At 31.1% G+C, this 20,014-nt stretch overlaps 1 protein-coding gene across 1 annotated transcript in view; it reads right to left on the bottom strand.

Moving 5' to 3' along the window:
- LOC124537470 (myb-like protein AA) overlaps positions 1-19,621 on the bottom strand; it is a 30,328-nt gene extending 10,707 nt beyond the window's left edge. Inside the window, exon 1 of the mRNA XM_047114328.1 lies at positions 19,488-19,621. Within this exon, the coding sequence (XP_046970284.1) occupies positions 19,488-19,505 (18 nt within the window). The 5' untranslated portion in view covers positions 19,506-19,621. The remainder of the gene's footprint in view (positions 1-19,487) is intronic.
- Between the last annotated feature and the right edge of the window lie 393 nt (positions 19,622-20,014).

Here is a 20,014-nt window from a genome sequence, read left to right as displayed (position 1 = left end):
GTTGTACAAGCTCTTGTTTTATACGTAAGCACATACCAAGTTTTAATAAAATTGATCCAACAATCTTCATACTATGGTTGCACATTAAAATAGACAGATTTATAAGATAATTAATTTAATTTAATTATTCGCTTGCAGGCTCATGTTAGCGCTCAGGTGTATCTGGAAGAATTTCTAATTGAGAAAAGCGTTCGTTTGGAAAAATAATATATCACAACAAATATTTTTCTACACGTTTTTTGTACTTAAAACAAAAAAAAAGTATTTTATTTCATTTTTGGCTGAATATTTAAGATCAACGACATTATTAAAAAAAAAATTATAATTCCTTCTTATACTCTACTTCAACACATATTACGTTATACATAATATAGTCACAAGGAAATAGTAATGAATGTGTAAAGAAAGTCGGCAGTTTCGTGTCAACGTACCGTCGTATGTCATCCACGATCTGGATAATGGTAGCCGTCGTTATCTGACCGTCACGCCGAATACGCGTTCGTAATAACATTCATTACCGTAATCGTATCATTGTAACATACACTTAGATTACTTCTGTTACTGTAATATGTTAACGTAATATGTTTTTGTACACGGCAAAGCGGACCAAATGTTGGTAAATGGTCATTGTTGCCAATAATAAATTGGGATTGTACGAAATGGAGCTGTCATCCGTAGGAATTAAGATGCAATTTCTTTTAGACTATAATAATATTATGGGTTATTTGTTTAGTGAATATTATTTAGAGTGTTCAGCTTCCACTACAAAAATAAACGCATTCTGCTTTAAATTTGGTTTCATTAATTACTGATCTATTTATAGTTATAAAGATTTTTTTTATGGTATAGATTGTCGGACGAGCACATGGGCCACCTGATGGTAAATGGTCACCATCACCCATAGACAATGACGCTGTAAGAAATATTAACTATTCCTTACATCGTCAATGTGCCACCAACCTTGGGACCTAAGATGTTATGTTCTTTGTGCTTGTAGTTACACTGGCTTACTCACCCTTCAAACTGGAACACAACAATACTGAGTCCTGTTATTTGGCGGTAGAATAACTGATGAGTGGGTGGCACCTACCCAGACGGGCTTGCACAAAGCCCTACCACTAAGTGCGGATGATAAATAGGTAGGATATATAACATTTAATTGTACTTAATTTAAAGTTATATCTAATAATGCAAAAATTAGTTAAAATGACAACACAGCGTTAAGTAATTGTATTTGCAATTAGATTAAATTGCGGAACAACTGGTGACTATAATTATTTTAATTCAACGAGAGATTGAGTACTTTACAATTTATTTCTCATTGCATCGCGCGATGCTATAATACATACATATTACTACCTTTTGTATTTCATAATAATCATTAATAATTAGAATAATCGCAGAACTATTTTTGATTTACAAAAAAGGCTTTTATGTTTAGTGTCTTACTTTATGATATATTAGTAACTTTTTCAGTTCCTTAAACTACTGAACCATTTACATGAAATTTGGTGCGGACATAGTTTGAGTCCCAGGGAAGGTAAAGTAACAGCCTGTAAATTTCCTACTGCTGAGATAAGGCCTCTTTCTATTAAGGAGAGGGTTTGGAACATATTCCACCACGCTGTTCCAATGCGGGTTGGTGGAATGCACATGTGGCAGACTTTCGATGAAATTAGACACATGCAGGTTTCCTCACGATGTTTTCCTTATCGCCGAGCACGACATGAATTATAAACACAAATTAAGCACATATATATGTAGTGATGCTTGCCTGGGTTTGAACTCGCAATCATCGGTTAATATGCACGCGTTCTAACCACTAGGGCAATCTCAGATGGTCAGATTGACATTTAATTAGTTCAATAGTCTCAGAAGTTAAAATGGGGACTGTATGCAACAGATAAAGTAGTGTAAATCTCGTACCGATAAAGCCGCAGGTGCAGCTTGATTAGATTTATAAAGAAAAATTTATTTTCATCACATAAAGAAAGAGAAATTCCTGAGTGCTTTCGTTCTATTCTGCCTACATATGTACACAAATATAGTGATAATCAAAGATCTCTTCATTCAATACTGAAGGTTGATCAAATCTTGCATAATTTCATACATAATATATAAAAAAAAATCACGTATAAATAGGTACATTGTAAATAATATTAAGAAAACAGATTGTTAAAATATTTAAAATTAATGACATGTTAATTACCTCACATTCATTTTGATTTGAAAGGGAGACCTCGAAGTGTCCCATTTTAAGTACTAATAAAAATTAAACCGTAATAAAGAAATTTATAATCCTTTATATAATTTCAAGGTTCTGTTACGCCTTATTGAATTAACATTAACCAAGTTTTGTAACATTCGTAACAATCTAATTGACTGATTAAATAATATTTATGAATGCATGAAATCAAATCCTAAATATCGAAACTAGTTACGTTTAAATTATTTTTAAGCATTTAAACAATAGAAGATTGACACGATAAATCAACTTCAAAATCATCTTTGGTGATTTCGTAAAAGAAATTCTATTACGACTGAATTAATAAATAATTCTTAATGTTCATTGAAATAATACTTTTTAGAAAAATGCTTAGATTTAGGCTCGGGTACTATCATACACTAATTATTCTAAAAACCAGCACCGTAAATCTGTTTATTTGATAAGAGCCACTATGCGAATTTCTTGCCGTTTCTTTTTACTGGAGGTTGTATTCCGAAACGGTGGTAGTATTAAAATATCGAGGATTCAAAAATGCTTCATTATGAAGTTTACTTGAATAAAATTGTTGTGATTTGATTTGAGTTTTAAGTATGGGTGTGTGATTTTTTGTCTCTTAGTCTAATAGGATGGCAAACCAACACGACCGGAGTGAGATCAAGTGCAGTACTGGATTTACGTCTTTTCCAATTCACAGGAGTATAACACTGTCAATTTTCTAATCTACTGCTTCTATAGACTTCTACTCTCAATTTTTAGACGAAAATACTTATTTATTTTTGACTAAGAAAAATAGAAAAAGTTTTTTTAATAATTAAGACAAATATATATTACAGACTCGAAGTGATATGTACATAATTTTACATATAGATCAAAAATTCTATATTTTTATATAGAATTTTTAGAAGGAAATATAATACAATAATAACTTTAACGTCTTATTCTCTTATATTTCACTATTGTAAAAGCTGTATTATCTTGTCTAGAGTCTACCTATGGAAACTGTATTGTTGGTATTCAATAGAGTTTATACTGTAGCCGTGTAACATGTAATAAGTTTAATTAGTATGAAAATTTTGTAATCCAATCTCATACTTTCAATAGAGCTATCTTCACAGGCTCACTTGACACCGTGTGAAATTTATCATCAAAAAATTCTCTCACAAAAAAGAAGCTTTGTCACTCGGTAAGTCAAAATTACGTAACGTCCGCCCATAGAACAATTTTTTGTCGAATATTATCACACTAAGATCAAGTTCATAGCTACGACACTTTCTCTCAAACAATGGATTCGTTTATCAATACATACAATTAGCTGCTATGTATTCAATCGACTTCCGACTATGTCACGTTCGGTTTATTTAAACATAAACAGGTATACAGTGAGAGAAAAGCCATTAGTGATTTATGTGGATTTCTATTTGAGTTTATATTGTGTAAGCGGTTATTTATTGATATGTTTGATTATAAACATTAAAAGGTATATTTTATAATGATAAGTTGTAACTGTTATTCATGTGCTTTGCATTTTGCTATTATTTTATAAAATTTTATTGTAGCTGTTATTGTACTGAGAACTTTTTATTTTTAATTAATCTTGGTTATAGTCAACAGATTAAAAAAAACTATGCTACTCGCTTGTCTGAGAAACAATGATGAAATTAAAGAAAGCTTTTTTTTAATTACATTTAGCAAATCAAATCGAAACAAGATAGAGTATGTTTTAATTTTAATATTCAATATTGTCCAAGTACTTATATTATTTATGTAAAATAATGAAATATATTTAACTCTTCAAAAATATTAAACATAAAAGAATAATCGGAAATGAATTTTTTTGGTACAAAATTTTGTATGGGACTGAGAAATTGAGAATGCCTGACATAAAAATATTAAGTGACTTTTACCGATTAATTTATAGCCGTCTTTACTTGGAGGCATAAGTAAACTAGATAGAGATTGTACGGAGTGGTAACTTAGATAAGACAAATGACTTATTTCACGAATTTTACGAAATCGTTTCATCTTTAACTACATTGTCTTTAAATTCTTCTGTCAGCAGCATTTTCATAACTGGGTCTCACTATTAGTTCTTAGCAAATCTATATATAAAAATGTTATGAAACAAGGAAACGTAAATGAAATGTGAGAATGTCGTGAGTAATATCGTACCTCGAATTACAATGACGATGTCTCGATTACATGGTGTGACGATGATATATTGCGAATTCCGAGCTATTCGTGATCAAGGGATCGCGTAAGCTTTCTAATGACGCAGAAACGCTAAAACTTTTCATACTCAGAACATAGTGTTGTGTGACACTGGTCTGAGGAGTCGTAGCTGCTATTTTAGGTTCGATCCTCGCTTTTGATAAAGGTTCGAATTGACTATACGGTTATTTGCCGTGTTTCGGTTTTGAGATTCAAGACATATGTACATACCTACTAAATATGTTCCCTTACTTTTATTAAAAGCATGTATAAATCATAAAAGCTAATAATAAGCATTGTGATCACACTAAATTAAATCTATACATATAATAAAATTGTAGTACAAATACCAAAATATATTTTTTACTATTTTTGTCTGTCTGTCGTTTTTTTGGGCTAATCTCTGGAAAAGATTGATCGATTTTGACGGGACATTCATTGATTGATATCCGATATAGTAAAAAATCAATGAGGATACAATTTTTTTGTCTAATTCAAACGCGTACGAAGTATGATAACTGATTTTTGACGGTCAATGTATATTGAGTATGAATGACAACGCGTGCACATATTCGAACGTTTTTGAGTGTAAGTGAGTACAATGTAAATGTGTGCGTGTGTGTAAGTGCGCATATCCTAACTGTTATAAATAAAACAAATTACTTCCACAAAGGCACTAAAAGGCTCTACTCTCGTAAGTTGGCACTGGCAATGCAATATCACTTTTACTTTTTCAATTCGCACCAATTACTAGGTCGTCGTTCAAGGATGTCAAGTGTGGGTGTAATATATCCTTATTTCATAAGTACGTGCGAAAATATTGTTCAATATTTAAATATAAACATGGCAACATTTAAATAAAGAAATGTATTTTTTTTTCGCAATATTTAATAGATGTGTAAACCTGCCAGTATTTTTATAAGAAATACTATTTTATCTTAAATGTGTTTTTGACCTCACAGGTTTTTGACCTCGCATTCTTCTAATTTTTTATGACGTCATCATATAACTGACGCGTGTCATTCTTTATTAATTATTATGTTATCAATTGTCGCTCGAAGCTATGTTAGGTAAAAAATTAGTCTATGTCCTTCCTTGGAGTTAAAATTTGCATCAAATTCGGTTCAGCTGTGAACGGTTTGGCAGTTTGGAGTTACTTTCACATTTATAATATTTGCATAAAAGTGTGAGTATATCACAACGTGTCTTTTGTATATTTCTTATTTCATATATATATATATATGTCTGCTTTTAAATTATCCAGCGGATACTTAAGATCGTAATACTTAACCTAAGATATCAAAATATATTTCATACTTCTTTTTAACTAGTTAGAGGTATTCTTAAGACTTATATATGTTTGGTATTGAACGTCAAAAAAATGTTATATGCGAAATAGATAACATGGTCTAAAAATATACATTTCGAATCTATATCGGAGTCGACAGAGTGCGTAACCGCCGTTTCACTCTCGCTCCAAAAGAACACCGGACTCGTTGGCCCGGAATGTCGTAGAAAGCTCGAATCGCAATGAAGAGGCGGGACGCGACGCGTTTTAAAATAACTTCATTTGCTAGAGAAATTACTATATTGTACTTTTTTTACGTTTAACATAGACACATCTATAATGTAGAAATGTATATGAAGGAATAAATTAATCTCATCACGTTCTCACCTGCGTATCTCTTATTAAAGATTATCAACAACAACAGCCTGTAAATTTCCAAACGCTGGGCAAAGACCTCCTTTGAGGAAGAGGCTAGAAGCATATTACACCACACTGATCCAATGCGGGTTGGGGAATTCTTAACCGATCATTGCTGGTTGCCCAGGCAAGCACCACTAAATATTCAACAACAACAACAACAACAGTCTGTAAATTCCCACTGGTGGGCTAAAGGCCTCCTCTTCCTTTGAGGTTTGGAACATGTTCCACCACGCTGTTGCAAAGCGGGTTGGTGGAATACACATGTGGCAGAATTTCTATGAAATTTGTCACATGCAGGTTTCCTCATGATGTATTCCTCCACCGCTGATCATGAGACGAATTATAAAGACAAATTAAGCACAAGAATCAGCAGTGCTTGCCTGGGTTTGAACCCGCATTCATCGGTTAAGATGCACGCCTTCTAACCGCTGGGCCATCTCGACTCACTGGGCTCACAGCTCGGCGGTGAAAGAAAACATCGTGACAATACATACTGACTAATTTATAACATATAAATAATACAGTCAGAAATTAAGAAGTATACCATTAAGTTAATGAAATTAGAAACTCACAAAAATCGATCTACAAATTAAAAATAAGTTTCTCTTCTAAATTTGAATAAATGAGAAAATATAAAAACTTCTTTTGTATCTAATATTTAATCGATAAAAAGTGTGATATGCATAATCGCTACGCGGAAATCGATTTTAAAATCGAATACAATAAAGTCGGTCAAATGATATTATGTGTTATTAACCTCCTTTACATAAATAATATTTCTGGTGGAAGCTGAAATAGTATTTATATGGGTTATGGGTATTGCTCTTGCAAATGAGTTATTGATGGCAACATTACAGATAAAAAATAAATATTATCGATTATCGGTACGTAATTCGTACACTTTTATGTTGTGTTTGCGTGAATTTATTATATATTTTATTTTACAATGTTGATACTTATATGTACAGTCAGAGTAAGAAAACCTTCAACAGTTTGCAAATTAATTCCTTTATCCAGTCTTAAAATCTTAGGACTTTTTGAATCTAACATCAAATTATTGCGACGCAATATGTCATTCTCGATCAGTAAAGCAGATAATCGCTAATATTGAGCACACGAAAATCTTAAGGTGTCGAATCTTTTCTTATCCCAACTGTACAATTGTGTGCGATATATTATGTTATAAATAAGAGAAGAGATAGACCAGTGGTTAGAACGCGCGCACCATAACCGACGACTGCGGTTTCAAATCCAGGCAAACGCCACTGAATACATTCATGTGCTTAATTTGTGTTTATAAATTCATCTCGCGCTCGGCGGTGTAGGAAAACATCGTGAGTAAACCTGCATGTGTCTAATTTCATAGAAATTCTGCCACATGTGTATTCCACCAAACCGCATTGGAACAGAGTGGTGGAATATGTTCCAAACCTTCTCCTCCAAGGGAGAGGAGGCCTTAGCTTAGAAATTTACAGGCTGCAGTTGTTGTTATGTTATACTTTGCCTTGGTCTATCAGCGATATTGATTATACACATAAATTAATCATTTAAAACATAAAGAGCGTTGAGATAACAAACAACGACCTCCACTGTGTTACATTTGTTTTATCCACAAAGCGTTTTCGGCCATTGAGTAATACATACTCACAAACGTTTATAATTGTATGCAATCGATGTTATCTCTTATCTTAGATAAAATATAAGAAACCTATGCTTACATAATTATTTATGTTGACTCATAATCTATACATATAATAAAATTGGAGTGTCTGTTTTTACATATTATTAAAATAGTATGTATGCACGGTACACATACCAAAGTAACATTTGTTACCACTTTTGTCTGTCTGTTTGTTTGTTCCGGTTAATATCCAGAACTACTATCTAGAATTTAATGCCTTAGAAATGAGAAACTGATCCCAAATAAATTTAGTATATAATAAATCTAAAAATTTAATTTTACACCCAGCTAACCTGCTATATTTACTCATAAAAGATTAATTAAAATATTTATTATCTGTATAGTTTCCCGTTATTTAATATGGAATAGTCAACACTAGAATATAATTTGTATTGGAATCGATTACACCACACGTGTCATTAAAGACAAGCCCTATTACAGTATTGATGATTATAATCAGTGTTATGTAAGGATTGAAATCGAATCGTTATTGAAAGATGACGCAGGAGATGTATACGTAGTAATGAATCGAAATACAAATGTTTTTCTCAAATGAATTAATTACATTTGAAAAAAGAATGTATTAAATATCATATTGACAGGCAAGGTATAAACAAAATCTCTGATTCGAATAAAAAAAAAGAAACGCTCCAGTAAGCTATTAATTAAAGTTCCTTCTGTCTTTTATTTTCGAACAAATAAATTTTTTTTTAATTTCGAACACTAGGAACTAGGAAAAAACTACGCATCCAAACCCATTTTTTGTTCATTTTTTTTAATTTAATTGTCATTCATTCTTTTTCAATCTTTTTCAAATTTCATTAGATAAATAAATGAAAAGGTAGCATATCTATTAAACGGAGACTTTAATTCAATGAAAAATAAATGAAATTGAGGAAACGAACAACAATTTTAAAATAGTTATTTTAATACTACCCCATATAAAATAAGCTCTTTTGCAGGAACATTATGATTTATGATTTAAAAATATGTTATAGCTTAGAATATATAAACTAATTATTAGTTCTGACCAATCGAGTGATAGAAGTATACATATGCTCCTTTGCCTTCTCAACGTCATTAAAAAAAAGTGTGGAACGAAAGCATTTTAATCTGCCACGGAACTCGAAATTAATGCGTGTCCGTCACGCTTTTGTGAGATATTTTAAACAACATTCATCTCGGCCATTATTAAAATTCGAATTTCATTAACTACTTCAATCTTAATCTTTTTTTTATGACACAATTTACATTTTAGTTGTCCTTTAAACGACTATAATATTCATGTTTTATTACCATATTAATATTTGACATTAATATGCTTGAAACGACTTTCTATTCCCAACAAATGTGATAAAACTGCCTCGAATTATTTCATAGACTCAAGACGGCATTAGGTACCTAATAAGATTACATTTTTAAAATCTTCTAAAACCAGAGATTTAAAAGTTATTATGGTTTTAAAAGGAAAAGATTACAAAGTAATATATAAAATAAGCTAAATATAATTTAAGCATATTAACATAATACGAAGTTCATTTAACTTTCCCAATACTTTTTTTATGGTATTAGTTGGCGGACGAGTATATGGGCCACCTGATGGTAAGTGGTCACCATCACCCACAGACAATGACGCTGTAAGAAATATTAACTATTCCTTACATCGTCAATGCGCCACCAAACTTGGGAACTAAGCTGTTATGTCCCTTGTGCCTGTAGTTACACTGGCTCACTCACCCTTCAAACCGGAACACAACAAGACTGAGCACTATTGTTTGGCGGTAGAATACTAATACTGATGGGTACTTACCCAGACGGGCTTGCACTAAGCCCTACCACCAAGTTAATAATTGATAATTATCTGTGATAAAAATACTAAATACATATAAATAAAGGTTGAATTTATTGGTTTCTTTTTTGTATCTCCACAGTTAAGCTTAAGTGAGAATTTGAATAAACCGATAAGTACAGTAAGTACGGTCGGGGTAAGAAAAGGTTCGTCACCTTAAGATCTATTTTCGTGTGCTCAGTTATGTTATGAGCTCTGTTATGAGCGGTAATCTGTTTTACCGATCGAGAATGACATATTGCGTCGCAATGATTTGATGTTTAGATTCAAAATGTAATAAGAGTTTAAGACTTGATGAAGGAATTAATTTGAAAACTGACGAAGGTTTTCTTACTCTGACTTTACATTCTATATGTCAAATTAAATCTAAGATATATTTTCTATTTTTCTTTGTCTTATAAATTGTGTATTTGATATGAAACCGTTCATCTCGCGACCAAAACTTTTTTGCATTTAAATAATATAAAAAATAAAATCATAATAATAAGATGGCAGGGTCCATGTGTTCGACTTATATACAAACTTATTTAAAGTATTTGATCCCACCTAGTCGAACGTTATTGAATGTCAAACATATTAAAACTTTCACATTTATAATAAAATGCCCATCATAGTAAATATGAGCATAAATTTCCATTTATTTTTAAGTTATAAATTTGTCTATTAGGAAGAGAGAAATGGTAAGCTGAAATGGCTTGGATCCGTCACATCTGCTGCAGCGCTGATTACCAACCTAGTCTACCCCATTGGGTAGACTGTCACTGAGTTCTCGGATGGAGACTGTGTATTGAGAAACGTGGAAATTGACAACCGCAATCTAGATACAGTGATGGCATATGCAAAATGACAAGCAGAGGTCGGAGCGTGTTTTTCCATCCTTGTTCTTGGACTTGGCATATCACATGCCGCACTCCAGCGGGGAAATATTTCTTTTTGTTTCATGTCTCAATGTCGTGTTTTAAATGCAAAATGATTCAAGAAAATTATTTTTAAATCAAATTCAAATTATTATAGTACGACACAGCTTAGATGTAGCATCGGCAAATTCAATAAAACCGATTACTGTCGATTTATACAACCAATAGAAATAGCTCCCATTCGATGCTATTCGTCGCTTCGATTCTCGCGTCAGTTCAAACCGAGAAAGCTTGTAAATCGACGTGTATATTAGGTCATATGATATTACAAGTTATTACGTTTGTATAAAGATCATATTCACATCAGAAATAAATACTGATAACTTGGGATACTGTACTTAACTCGGATGTGTTTGGTTTTACGTATTTTGCCGATGCTACATCTAAGTTGTGTCGTACTATACTTTTAATTAGCCAATTAGTACGTCAGTTATAAATGACACACAGTACACAATAGTTAAACCTATAACATTGATTACTGTTTATCCGAAAACAAATACAAAACGTAACCATTATACAATACAGCCTCAACATCGTCACAGCAAACAATTAAACAGCCACGAAAGTGAGTATGCCATGCTTGTTAGCGGTTCAGATGAAAAAGTAAAAGTTGTATCTATAGTTCTTATTACGTAGGTGTTAAGGTAGTGAATTGTTTGTTTTTTTCTTACTTAATTTGCAATTACGTGTGATGTGTATATGAATGGACTTTCACGGAAGGCCGTGGGACTATTACGTCGGTCGTGATAGAATAATTTTGTTGGTTTATAATTTTTGAAGAGTATGGATCAATATGACTGTTTTTCTTAAAGATTTTATTGTATTGTGAAGTCTGTTTGGAATATTTATCGTACAGCCATTTAATTACTTATACATACATATAATTAACAGTGTATTGTAGTATATTTTTAACTAATTTATGTAAGCATTTGTAAATATTTTTACAGCTTTATTAGCTTAAGGACGAAGATCACCAATTTCCACCAGTTAGCCTACCTACGAAAAAATATGTAAATTTAATACATTAATATGAAACTATTAATTATTATTATTAACATGTAATAAAATAATCTACAATGTAATAAATAACAGGATATCCGTTTAGAAATGTAATTACTTTTTTTTAATATACGAAGCACACATTACAACTTTCATGTTTTCTTTTCTTTATTTTATGGAAATGTTAAAGGTTAGTCGTTTTACTTTTTAATGAAAGCAAATAACATATAGTTTTCAAACAACGGACATAGTTTTTTTATATCAAATTGTAATTTTCAGGTTATAAAATTATAGAAAAATAATTGATAAAATATATTTTATTAGTAAGCATTGGCAAAGGATTGTAAAAAATTTTTAGAGAAAATTAGGCTGGATAGTCACAATCTTTAGACGAAATTCTTAAAAAGAAAAAAAAAATTGGTCAATTAATTTTGCATAACATAACGAAAAAAAGTATTCTTCAAATAAACAAAAGATCTATATATGAATATACATATAAACACTTTAAACTTTCCATAGCAGCACTAACTGACGAGTTTTGAATAATTCTTACATTGTAGTCAGTTCGCATGGTCTAGTGAATATTTTATTCAGAATAAACATACCATAGAAAATAGACAATGCCTTTTTAAGGCGCGTTGAAGTTTAAGCGCCATGTTGTAAAAGAATCGAGTAATGAATCTTTATAGTTGTTAGTCATGACACTCGTGTTTAAAAACAGCAATTATTTTCTTTTAATTTATTCACACGTATTCTTTACAATATATTAGGAGTGATTAGTTTAATTATGTTTTGTCTTCTTCTTTTGAATGGCAAATCTTTGAAAACAGAAAGGGGGAAATTAGTGTTAACCCGCCAAAAAATATTTACAATCAGTGAGGTAATTGTAAAAGGTTATTTTCATAAACATATAAGATATTAATTCGAAGTACATTTTGTAAATTAGTACCTAAAGTATAATTTATATGTTCTGAATTATTTAAGGATACATTTTACGTCAATTTTCGAAATTCGGTGGTGCTTGGCCTGGGTTTAAATTCCGCTGTTAAAAGCACCCCTGAATTTCCATGTAATTTGTGTTTACAATTAATCTCAAAGAAAAACATGTGTGTGTTTAATTTCAATGACACGGAATAAGCTTCAAACCTTCTTAAAGGCAGAGAAATTCCAGCAGTGAAATATACACAGGCTGTTCTTCTAAATGTCCTCAATAGAAACCTTGTAAAAAAGTTATATCAACAATTTTACAACTATGTTATTTTCGTGTCACAAAAACGATTTCATTGATAAAGCGTGCAGTAAACTAGTACGATCATAAAGAAAAGTGTTATTTCTTCAATAAGTGGGACTGGGTTAGTGACAGTCAGCGCACCGTTAAATTAGCGTTACGTGCAATCGGAAACTTATCCATCGTTGCTCCACTTAAAGCCAGGGCTGTCAAAATGTTGAATGTATACAAATAACGGGCTTAATTGTTTTAATAATTAGTTAAAAAGTAATGCAAGTAATTCGCTTTTTTCACCTAATTTGTATGTATCTATTTCCTCCTACTTTAGATATAAAATATCTTCTAATTTTGAGTATAATAATTAAATATCAAGTAACGTTTCATCGCGATAACATATACATTAAAAAAATTGTATTTAAAATATTTTTGTTTGTTAATATCATTCATATCATACGTTTGTTATGTTATACATATATTCAAAATATTATTTTATAATGTTAAATTACAATTTTTTTAATTCAATAATTTGTATTTAATTGCTTCTATAATTAACAGAAATGTGACAGCCCTATTTGTCAGTCAAGGCCGGTTAACCGAGCGTTGTAATCGACCCTTTGTGTTTGAACTTGCTCTTGAATATTTGAATGAATAGTTCGTTTTGTTTAGAACCGAAATCGTCCGAGAATCGAGATGGCTCAATCGTAACAGATTTCGATAGTATTCTAAGCAATCCTACTAAGTACTAAACACATGTTTACTGATCATTTTGATACGAATACTGGTGTTGCAGATGTCCATGGGCGGTGGTAGTCACTTTCCATCAGGTGAGCCTCCTGATCGTTTGCTACCTATGCCATAAAAAAAAAAATACTAGTACTCGTATAGTAAACGTCATATATGACGTTTCACGACAGGGTTGTGAGGTGAGTTTCGAGTTTCTTCTCACAGAATACTCCTACTTCATTCTAAATTCAAAAATCAATTCAAATCTTACCTCGCTCTTCAACAGGAAATCATTTCAAGGCATTTATTATTAGAAGTTTATTTTTATGTAGAAGTGTGTTGTAATAAAATGTTAACCTTATAATAAATATAATGAAGCAAATTGGTAGTGCATTTTGATTACTTCTAAGCCATAAACTAAGGAATATATTGACCAGTTTGACTAAAATATTCGTTTGAATAATATCATAAAATATGTCCCAAGTTTATGATAAGAAATCTTGTTGGGTTCTCCCTATGCGTTGTCAAGTAAGTAAAGTAAGTCGGTGGTAGGATGATTTCCTGTGGCACAAAAAATGGTTAAGGTAATATTTTGATCTCATCATTTAAAAAAAATACTATCTGAGTACCTTCATCCGGAGTGGATCCACTCACCCGAGTATTTTTTGTCTATTTTTTTTGTATAATTTATACCCTTATTTTAGATTTGAATTTGATAAACCTGTCAAAAACTATATAGACATAGTAATATATAAAATAATAGTTTTTAATGATTACAGCAAATTATTACTCATTATTAAAAAAAAAATAAGGAACGCTCAAAGCATTTGCAAGAATAAAATAAAGAACGTCTGTCATCGTCAGTATTCTGCAAAAGATCAACAAACATGTAACATGTAAATCTATACAGTTAAAATAATTCGATTTTTATTATCTGTATAATATAATCGAGTACCTCATATTATATGTGGTTTTATTTTGAGATCCACGATTTCGTAAATAATAATTGATCGTTTGTTCATCGTTGTGTTTCGTTATTGGTGGATGAGTAAGCCACTGTACCTACATACACAAGTGTCATAGCATCTTGGTTCCAGTTATTGGCACGTTGGTGATATTACAGCGCCAATGTCTATAAGCAATGTTGGCTCACTACCACCAGGATTATCAATAGCACATCTAACATTGCGTTTAAAAATTATGTCTAGCTCCAAACCACGGTTAATATCTTTATTATTAATCATATTTTCTAATGATCTACACGGGTAATCAAATTGGAGCTTCTATTTGTAATATAAAAATAAACACTTTTTACATAATGCGTATGTATGTGTACAATGGTACTTATAACAATTGAATATTTTTTACAATTTTCGTATGTCTGTTTGTTTCTGCTAACATCTGGAACCGATATTGATATGACTTTCACTAGCAGAAAGCTAATTTAACAAGAAGTAACTTAGGTTACAAGAGACTCATTTTTGTTAAAATAAAACATGAACGAAGTCACGGGCACAGCTAGTTATTAATATAAACATATAATATCTAAAGTAGCAGCGATAAAATATAAACTAATAATCGCAGATGTGACTAGAATGTCACCCTCAGCCCCGCCTATTGACGTTTTTATGATAATATCCGCTTTCACCGGACGCCTTAAAAGCTGTTCATCTGGTATATGATCCGATTTCGAGACATTGAGAACATTCCCGTAAGCTTGATATAATCTGTATTGGCTATTAAAATAAATTGCAACCAGCGTTACTGATAACTTGAGCGTATATCCGAGATAGGAATATGTTCCAAGCCTTCTCCTCAAAGGAGAGGAGGCCTTAGTTAGGAAATTTACGATTTGTCAGCTGGATGAAACATTTGGTTCTAAAGGTCGCGTTATAGCTCGCAGATCTATCACACGACACAGTAGCCTATGTCATCATCTGCTCTGAGTTTAGTATTCATTTGTGTATCTGTTTTAAGCAAAATAAGCGGTAGAGTGCAAGTAACGTACTGGCTGTCGTCCCAACCCCTAACAAAAATCTGAAGGGAAATTATGGGGCACAAAGAGAGCGCTCGGATTATTGACAAATGCTGTATTCTCGTTTAAGACAGATGTATGTATAGAATGTCGACATGAATATCGACCGATTTTATTACAAAATATCATATTAATTACATTATATTACAGCAATACAATATTCTACCGGTGTTTTAAATATCTGATGAGCGAGTCTGATCTAGATACAAATGTCAACAATGATTTAATCTTCAATAAAATAAACAGAGTTACATAACTCTGCCAGCATGGTACGAGAAATCAGACCATATATAGGCTATTTGTTTTGTGTCAGCGGTTGTATCTATTTGAAGATGACTGTGCGTTAATAGGCAGTCTCCCTTGAGAAATGCCATGACTGACCGGGTATCTCTACATTAGAACGACTATGTATGTAATTATGTGTGAGAGTATAATTATAATGTTTGGGTTTGGCTGTAAAACGAGTTTGAGAGACCACCAAAATGGTTACTAATGATTTAAGTGAAACAAAATGGTTCCATTCATATAATATAATACCTCTTTCTTTGTAATGACTGTTGTTCTTACTTCACATTACATAATAATAATTCAAAATTAAACCTATATGAGAATAGACGTAAATATCTAATTATTACTAGTTTAAGCTAGCGGCTTCGCTTTTGTGATATACAGGTGTTATAAATATTATTCCAAAAAAAAGGACTATTATCAAAACATTTTAATTTATAATATTACTAAGATAGGTTTCTTTTATTGTCATTTTATTAATTACTGTATACTGTAGTATTTTTATCTCAATACGATTTCGTTTACCGTTGTATTACCAAACTTCTTTCACCAAAGGTTATCTCTTAGATCGCTGTAAACAATCAGATGGCTGTACCATTTTTGAATATACCATTATTTAATATTTAGTTCTGTAATCCTTATGTCATTTCTACATTATGCAATAAAGTAAAAGTAAAATAATAGTCAATCAGATTCATACAAAAAATACTCTATTATAATTTATGATATATCTTTGAATTTTCGACGTGCTTGTATTATACCTAACTTTATATTTAATTGATCATGAAACATATCAACAGTACTTATATTTTGAGTTTGATTAGAGCACTTATATTATAAGTATTGAATTGAAATTTAAATAGCAAAACAGTGACATACGACTTTCTTCACTCAGTTCTCTGACCATAACATTGGCACGATAGGAAGTAAAAGCTATGTTTAAGACTTAATGAGCGGCAAACCACAGGATCTGTGACGTAACGTCCCTTGTACCTGTCATTAAACTGGTTCACTCACGAGTCGAACCTCAAACCGAGCATCGCACACATGCTATTGACGTTTTGCGGTAGAATAGCGATAGCTAATGACGCTATTTTAACTCTATTTTACCACAATTTTTTTTTATTTTTATCGTTATTTTTATTGATATGCATTAGTGGAGTTGTGAATAGTTTAGTTAAATATATACTAATGTATAAAGATCTAGACTATCTTTGCTTTGATCTATAACGCCGATTCAATTTCGGTTTTGCTTTTGATAGTCCTTCTTATGATATAGTCAGGAGGATGGATATTCAAGTCACTTGGTGGTAACTGGTCATCATAGCTTATAGATATTAGCGCAGTAAGAAATATTCAGTTTTTAGTTGTCATGTGTTAGGGAAAAAATAGCCTATGTCCTTTTTTGGAGTGACTTCCTTTCAGTGACTTCATACCTAATTTAAACACAAATAGCGACAGACAGACAGATAGAGTTACTTCCACATTTATAATATTTCTTAATCACCAACCTTGGGAACTAAGATGTTATGTCCCGTGTAAACTAGACTACACTACATCAAGGGAAACCTTGTAGTAAAAGTTACTTCTAGTACTACTAGATTTTGATGTTTGGATCCAAACATCAAACTATAAAAAAAAAAAAACTTTAATTCCATGTTGAGAGCTCATCACGATCTTACTTAATGTGTCTCATAAATATTAATACAAACATTTAAGTTGCTTCGCAAGAAAATAACGAAGTTTTATGTAACAAAAATTAATTTAAACATCTTTATGTGAATGTTTGCAATTAAAAAACAATTAATGAATTAAAAATAATGTTATCATCTGCCTTTATAAAAGTGAGTGCAATATTATTTATTTGAGAATATGTTACTATGTACATATATATGTACATTGAGTTACTAATGTCTGTAGATATGAAAAATATATTTGGGGTTTTATTTAATAATATTAATATTATGCTGAATTTTGTATGATCTGTGCTATGTTATATCATAAAAAAAATAAGTTTATATTTTTATTTTGGGAATAGTCTCTTTAACTACTAAGACGATTTAAAAAAAATGTATTAGTAGAGCTGTAATAATCCTAATATACGCTAAAACTTAAACCTTTGTATTTTTTTGTTTAGTTTATTAGTTTAATACAAGTATTACAATAGGTATTTTTAATTGTAAATTAGATTTTATTTCAATATAGAAGCCTTCACAATAAAGCGATCTTTTTGTCTCTATTTTTAAATACAGCATTAATATATTAAATAGGAACGTTCCGACTTTGCATTTTCGAATTCAATAAGATTTTTAAACGAAAATATCTGATATTCGATACTAATCGATTAAATAATACAATTACTGTAATAGATTTAAATTTTGGTGCTGATAGCTCGTTAAATTAATGTAACCTCTGTATCGTACACCATGTCTCCCTTTACCGATACAGTGGGTCACATTCTAATTTCTCTTGCGAATATTAATGGCCAACGACCCCGTTTAGATGACCTAAAACGTTGTCTGAATGGGTTATAATAGTTTTAGAAAACGATACACGAAATATATTCCTTTGTTTTTTTAATTAATTACTAATAACACCTCTTTTAAATTTATTTTTTTAATTTATTGGATATAGAGTTTTTTGAATTAAGAACATCGATGCGGTTAGCTTTAATTTCACTTGGAAGTAGAAAGCGAGCTGCAAATCTTCGTAACACATTATAGTTCGATTTTTAAATTTATCAAAGTATAATCGTATTTTGAGTAAAATCTCATATTTTCTCATAAAAATAAGACATTTATATGCAAGCAGCAGTTCTGAACAAACAAGAGAAAACGTTGCAGCAGGTTGTTTTAAAGACATCGTCCAGTAAAACCTACAATAATATCAAGTGAATATTTATTTAAACGCTCACTATAAATCGTTTTTAAGACCTCATAATATTGAACTAGCCTTTTTACTATTGATAAATTATTGTTGCATTTGTTACTATATTTGATCATTGAGAACATATTTTTCGATAGAAAAATTATAATGACTATAAAATATCATTGTTAAACAAAAAGTTTTTTTATAGTATAGCTTGTAGCTAGCATAGCATTTCGCTAACACTGGTAATTGTCTTAAAAGTCAAGTTCCGCTCGCGAATTCCACGTCGCGTTGTCTGACACACTTCCTCTTGTTTAAGGCTTTTACGCAATATAGAAAGGATGTGTTGATATTGAATAACGATTAATTGTCGATAATTTGTACTGCAAATGTTACTCATATTTATGCAATGGTAAGTTTTCTTTCGAAATTAACTACTACCACGTAAAATTTAAGTTTCATTCAAAACTAGAATAATTTTGAAATAAAATATATGCCTCATGTCTAACTTATTATTTTTTATCGTAAATCAAATATTATTCAAAAGAAAATTATTAAAAAATTACAACCAGTAATATTTTGTGTATATAATAGAAATATTTTTTTAATATGTAAAATATCTTTTGAATAAATTTAAATAAAAAAAAAATGAGAAATCGATTAACAAACTCCAATAAATCCTAAATATGAATTATGTACGAACTTTCACCGAGGAGTTATACATATAAATAAAAATAAAAAAAAATTTAAACGTACCCAAAAAATTAGCCTCATGCTATCCAAAATTTGCTGTCTGGATTTAAAAAAATTAACTGTCAACTGTCACCTGTCACTACACAAGCGCGGTCGCGCGCGCGGGAAACTGCACTGTCGAGTGAGGTAGAGGCAAGAACCCTCCCCGCCAAAGAAAGTCAACCTTCACATTCGTTATGTAAATGGAGAGGTCTAATGCCCATCGAGAGGGAAATTGGGATAAGGTCGTTTGCGTGATTTTTTTAACTTAGATGTTCTTCTGTTGTGTATGGTTTAGTTTAATGATCGTTGGACATAATGATTGTTATATATTTTTATTTGTTCTTCAACTGTCAGACTTTAGTTGTGGCTTTGAAAGTTTTTGACTTAATATACAAATATTAACTTTTCTAACTTAATTCACAGTTACGTTTTTGATCTTTTTGTCTTACTTGTAAAAATAATTCCAATCGTGCGCGCTTTTAGATCATAAGGAGTATATTCCCTATTAAAGACATCAACGCGCTGCTGGCATTTGTACAAATATTTCT

Source organism: Vanessa cardui, chromosome 18 (genome assembly GCF_905220365.1).
Source record: "Vanessa cardui chromosome 18, ilVanCard2.1, whole genome shotgun sequence".
Lineage (NCBI taxonomy): Eukaryota > Metazoa > Arthropoda > Insecta > Lepidoptera > Nymphalidae > Vanessa > Vanessa cardui.
Note: the sequence above shows the minus strand (reverse complement) of the source record. Positions and strands in the feature narration are given on the sequence as shown.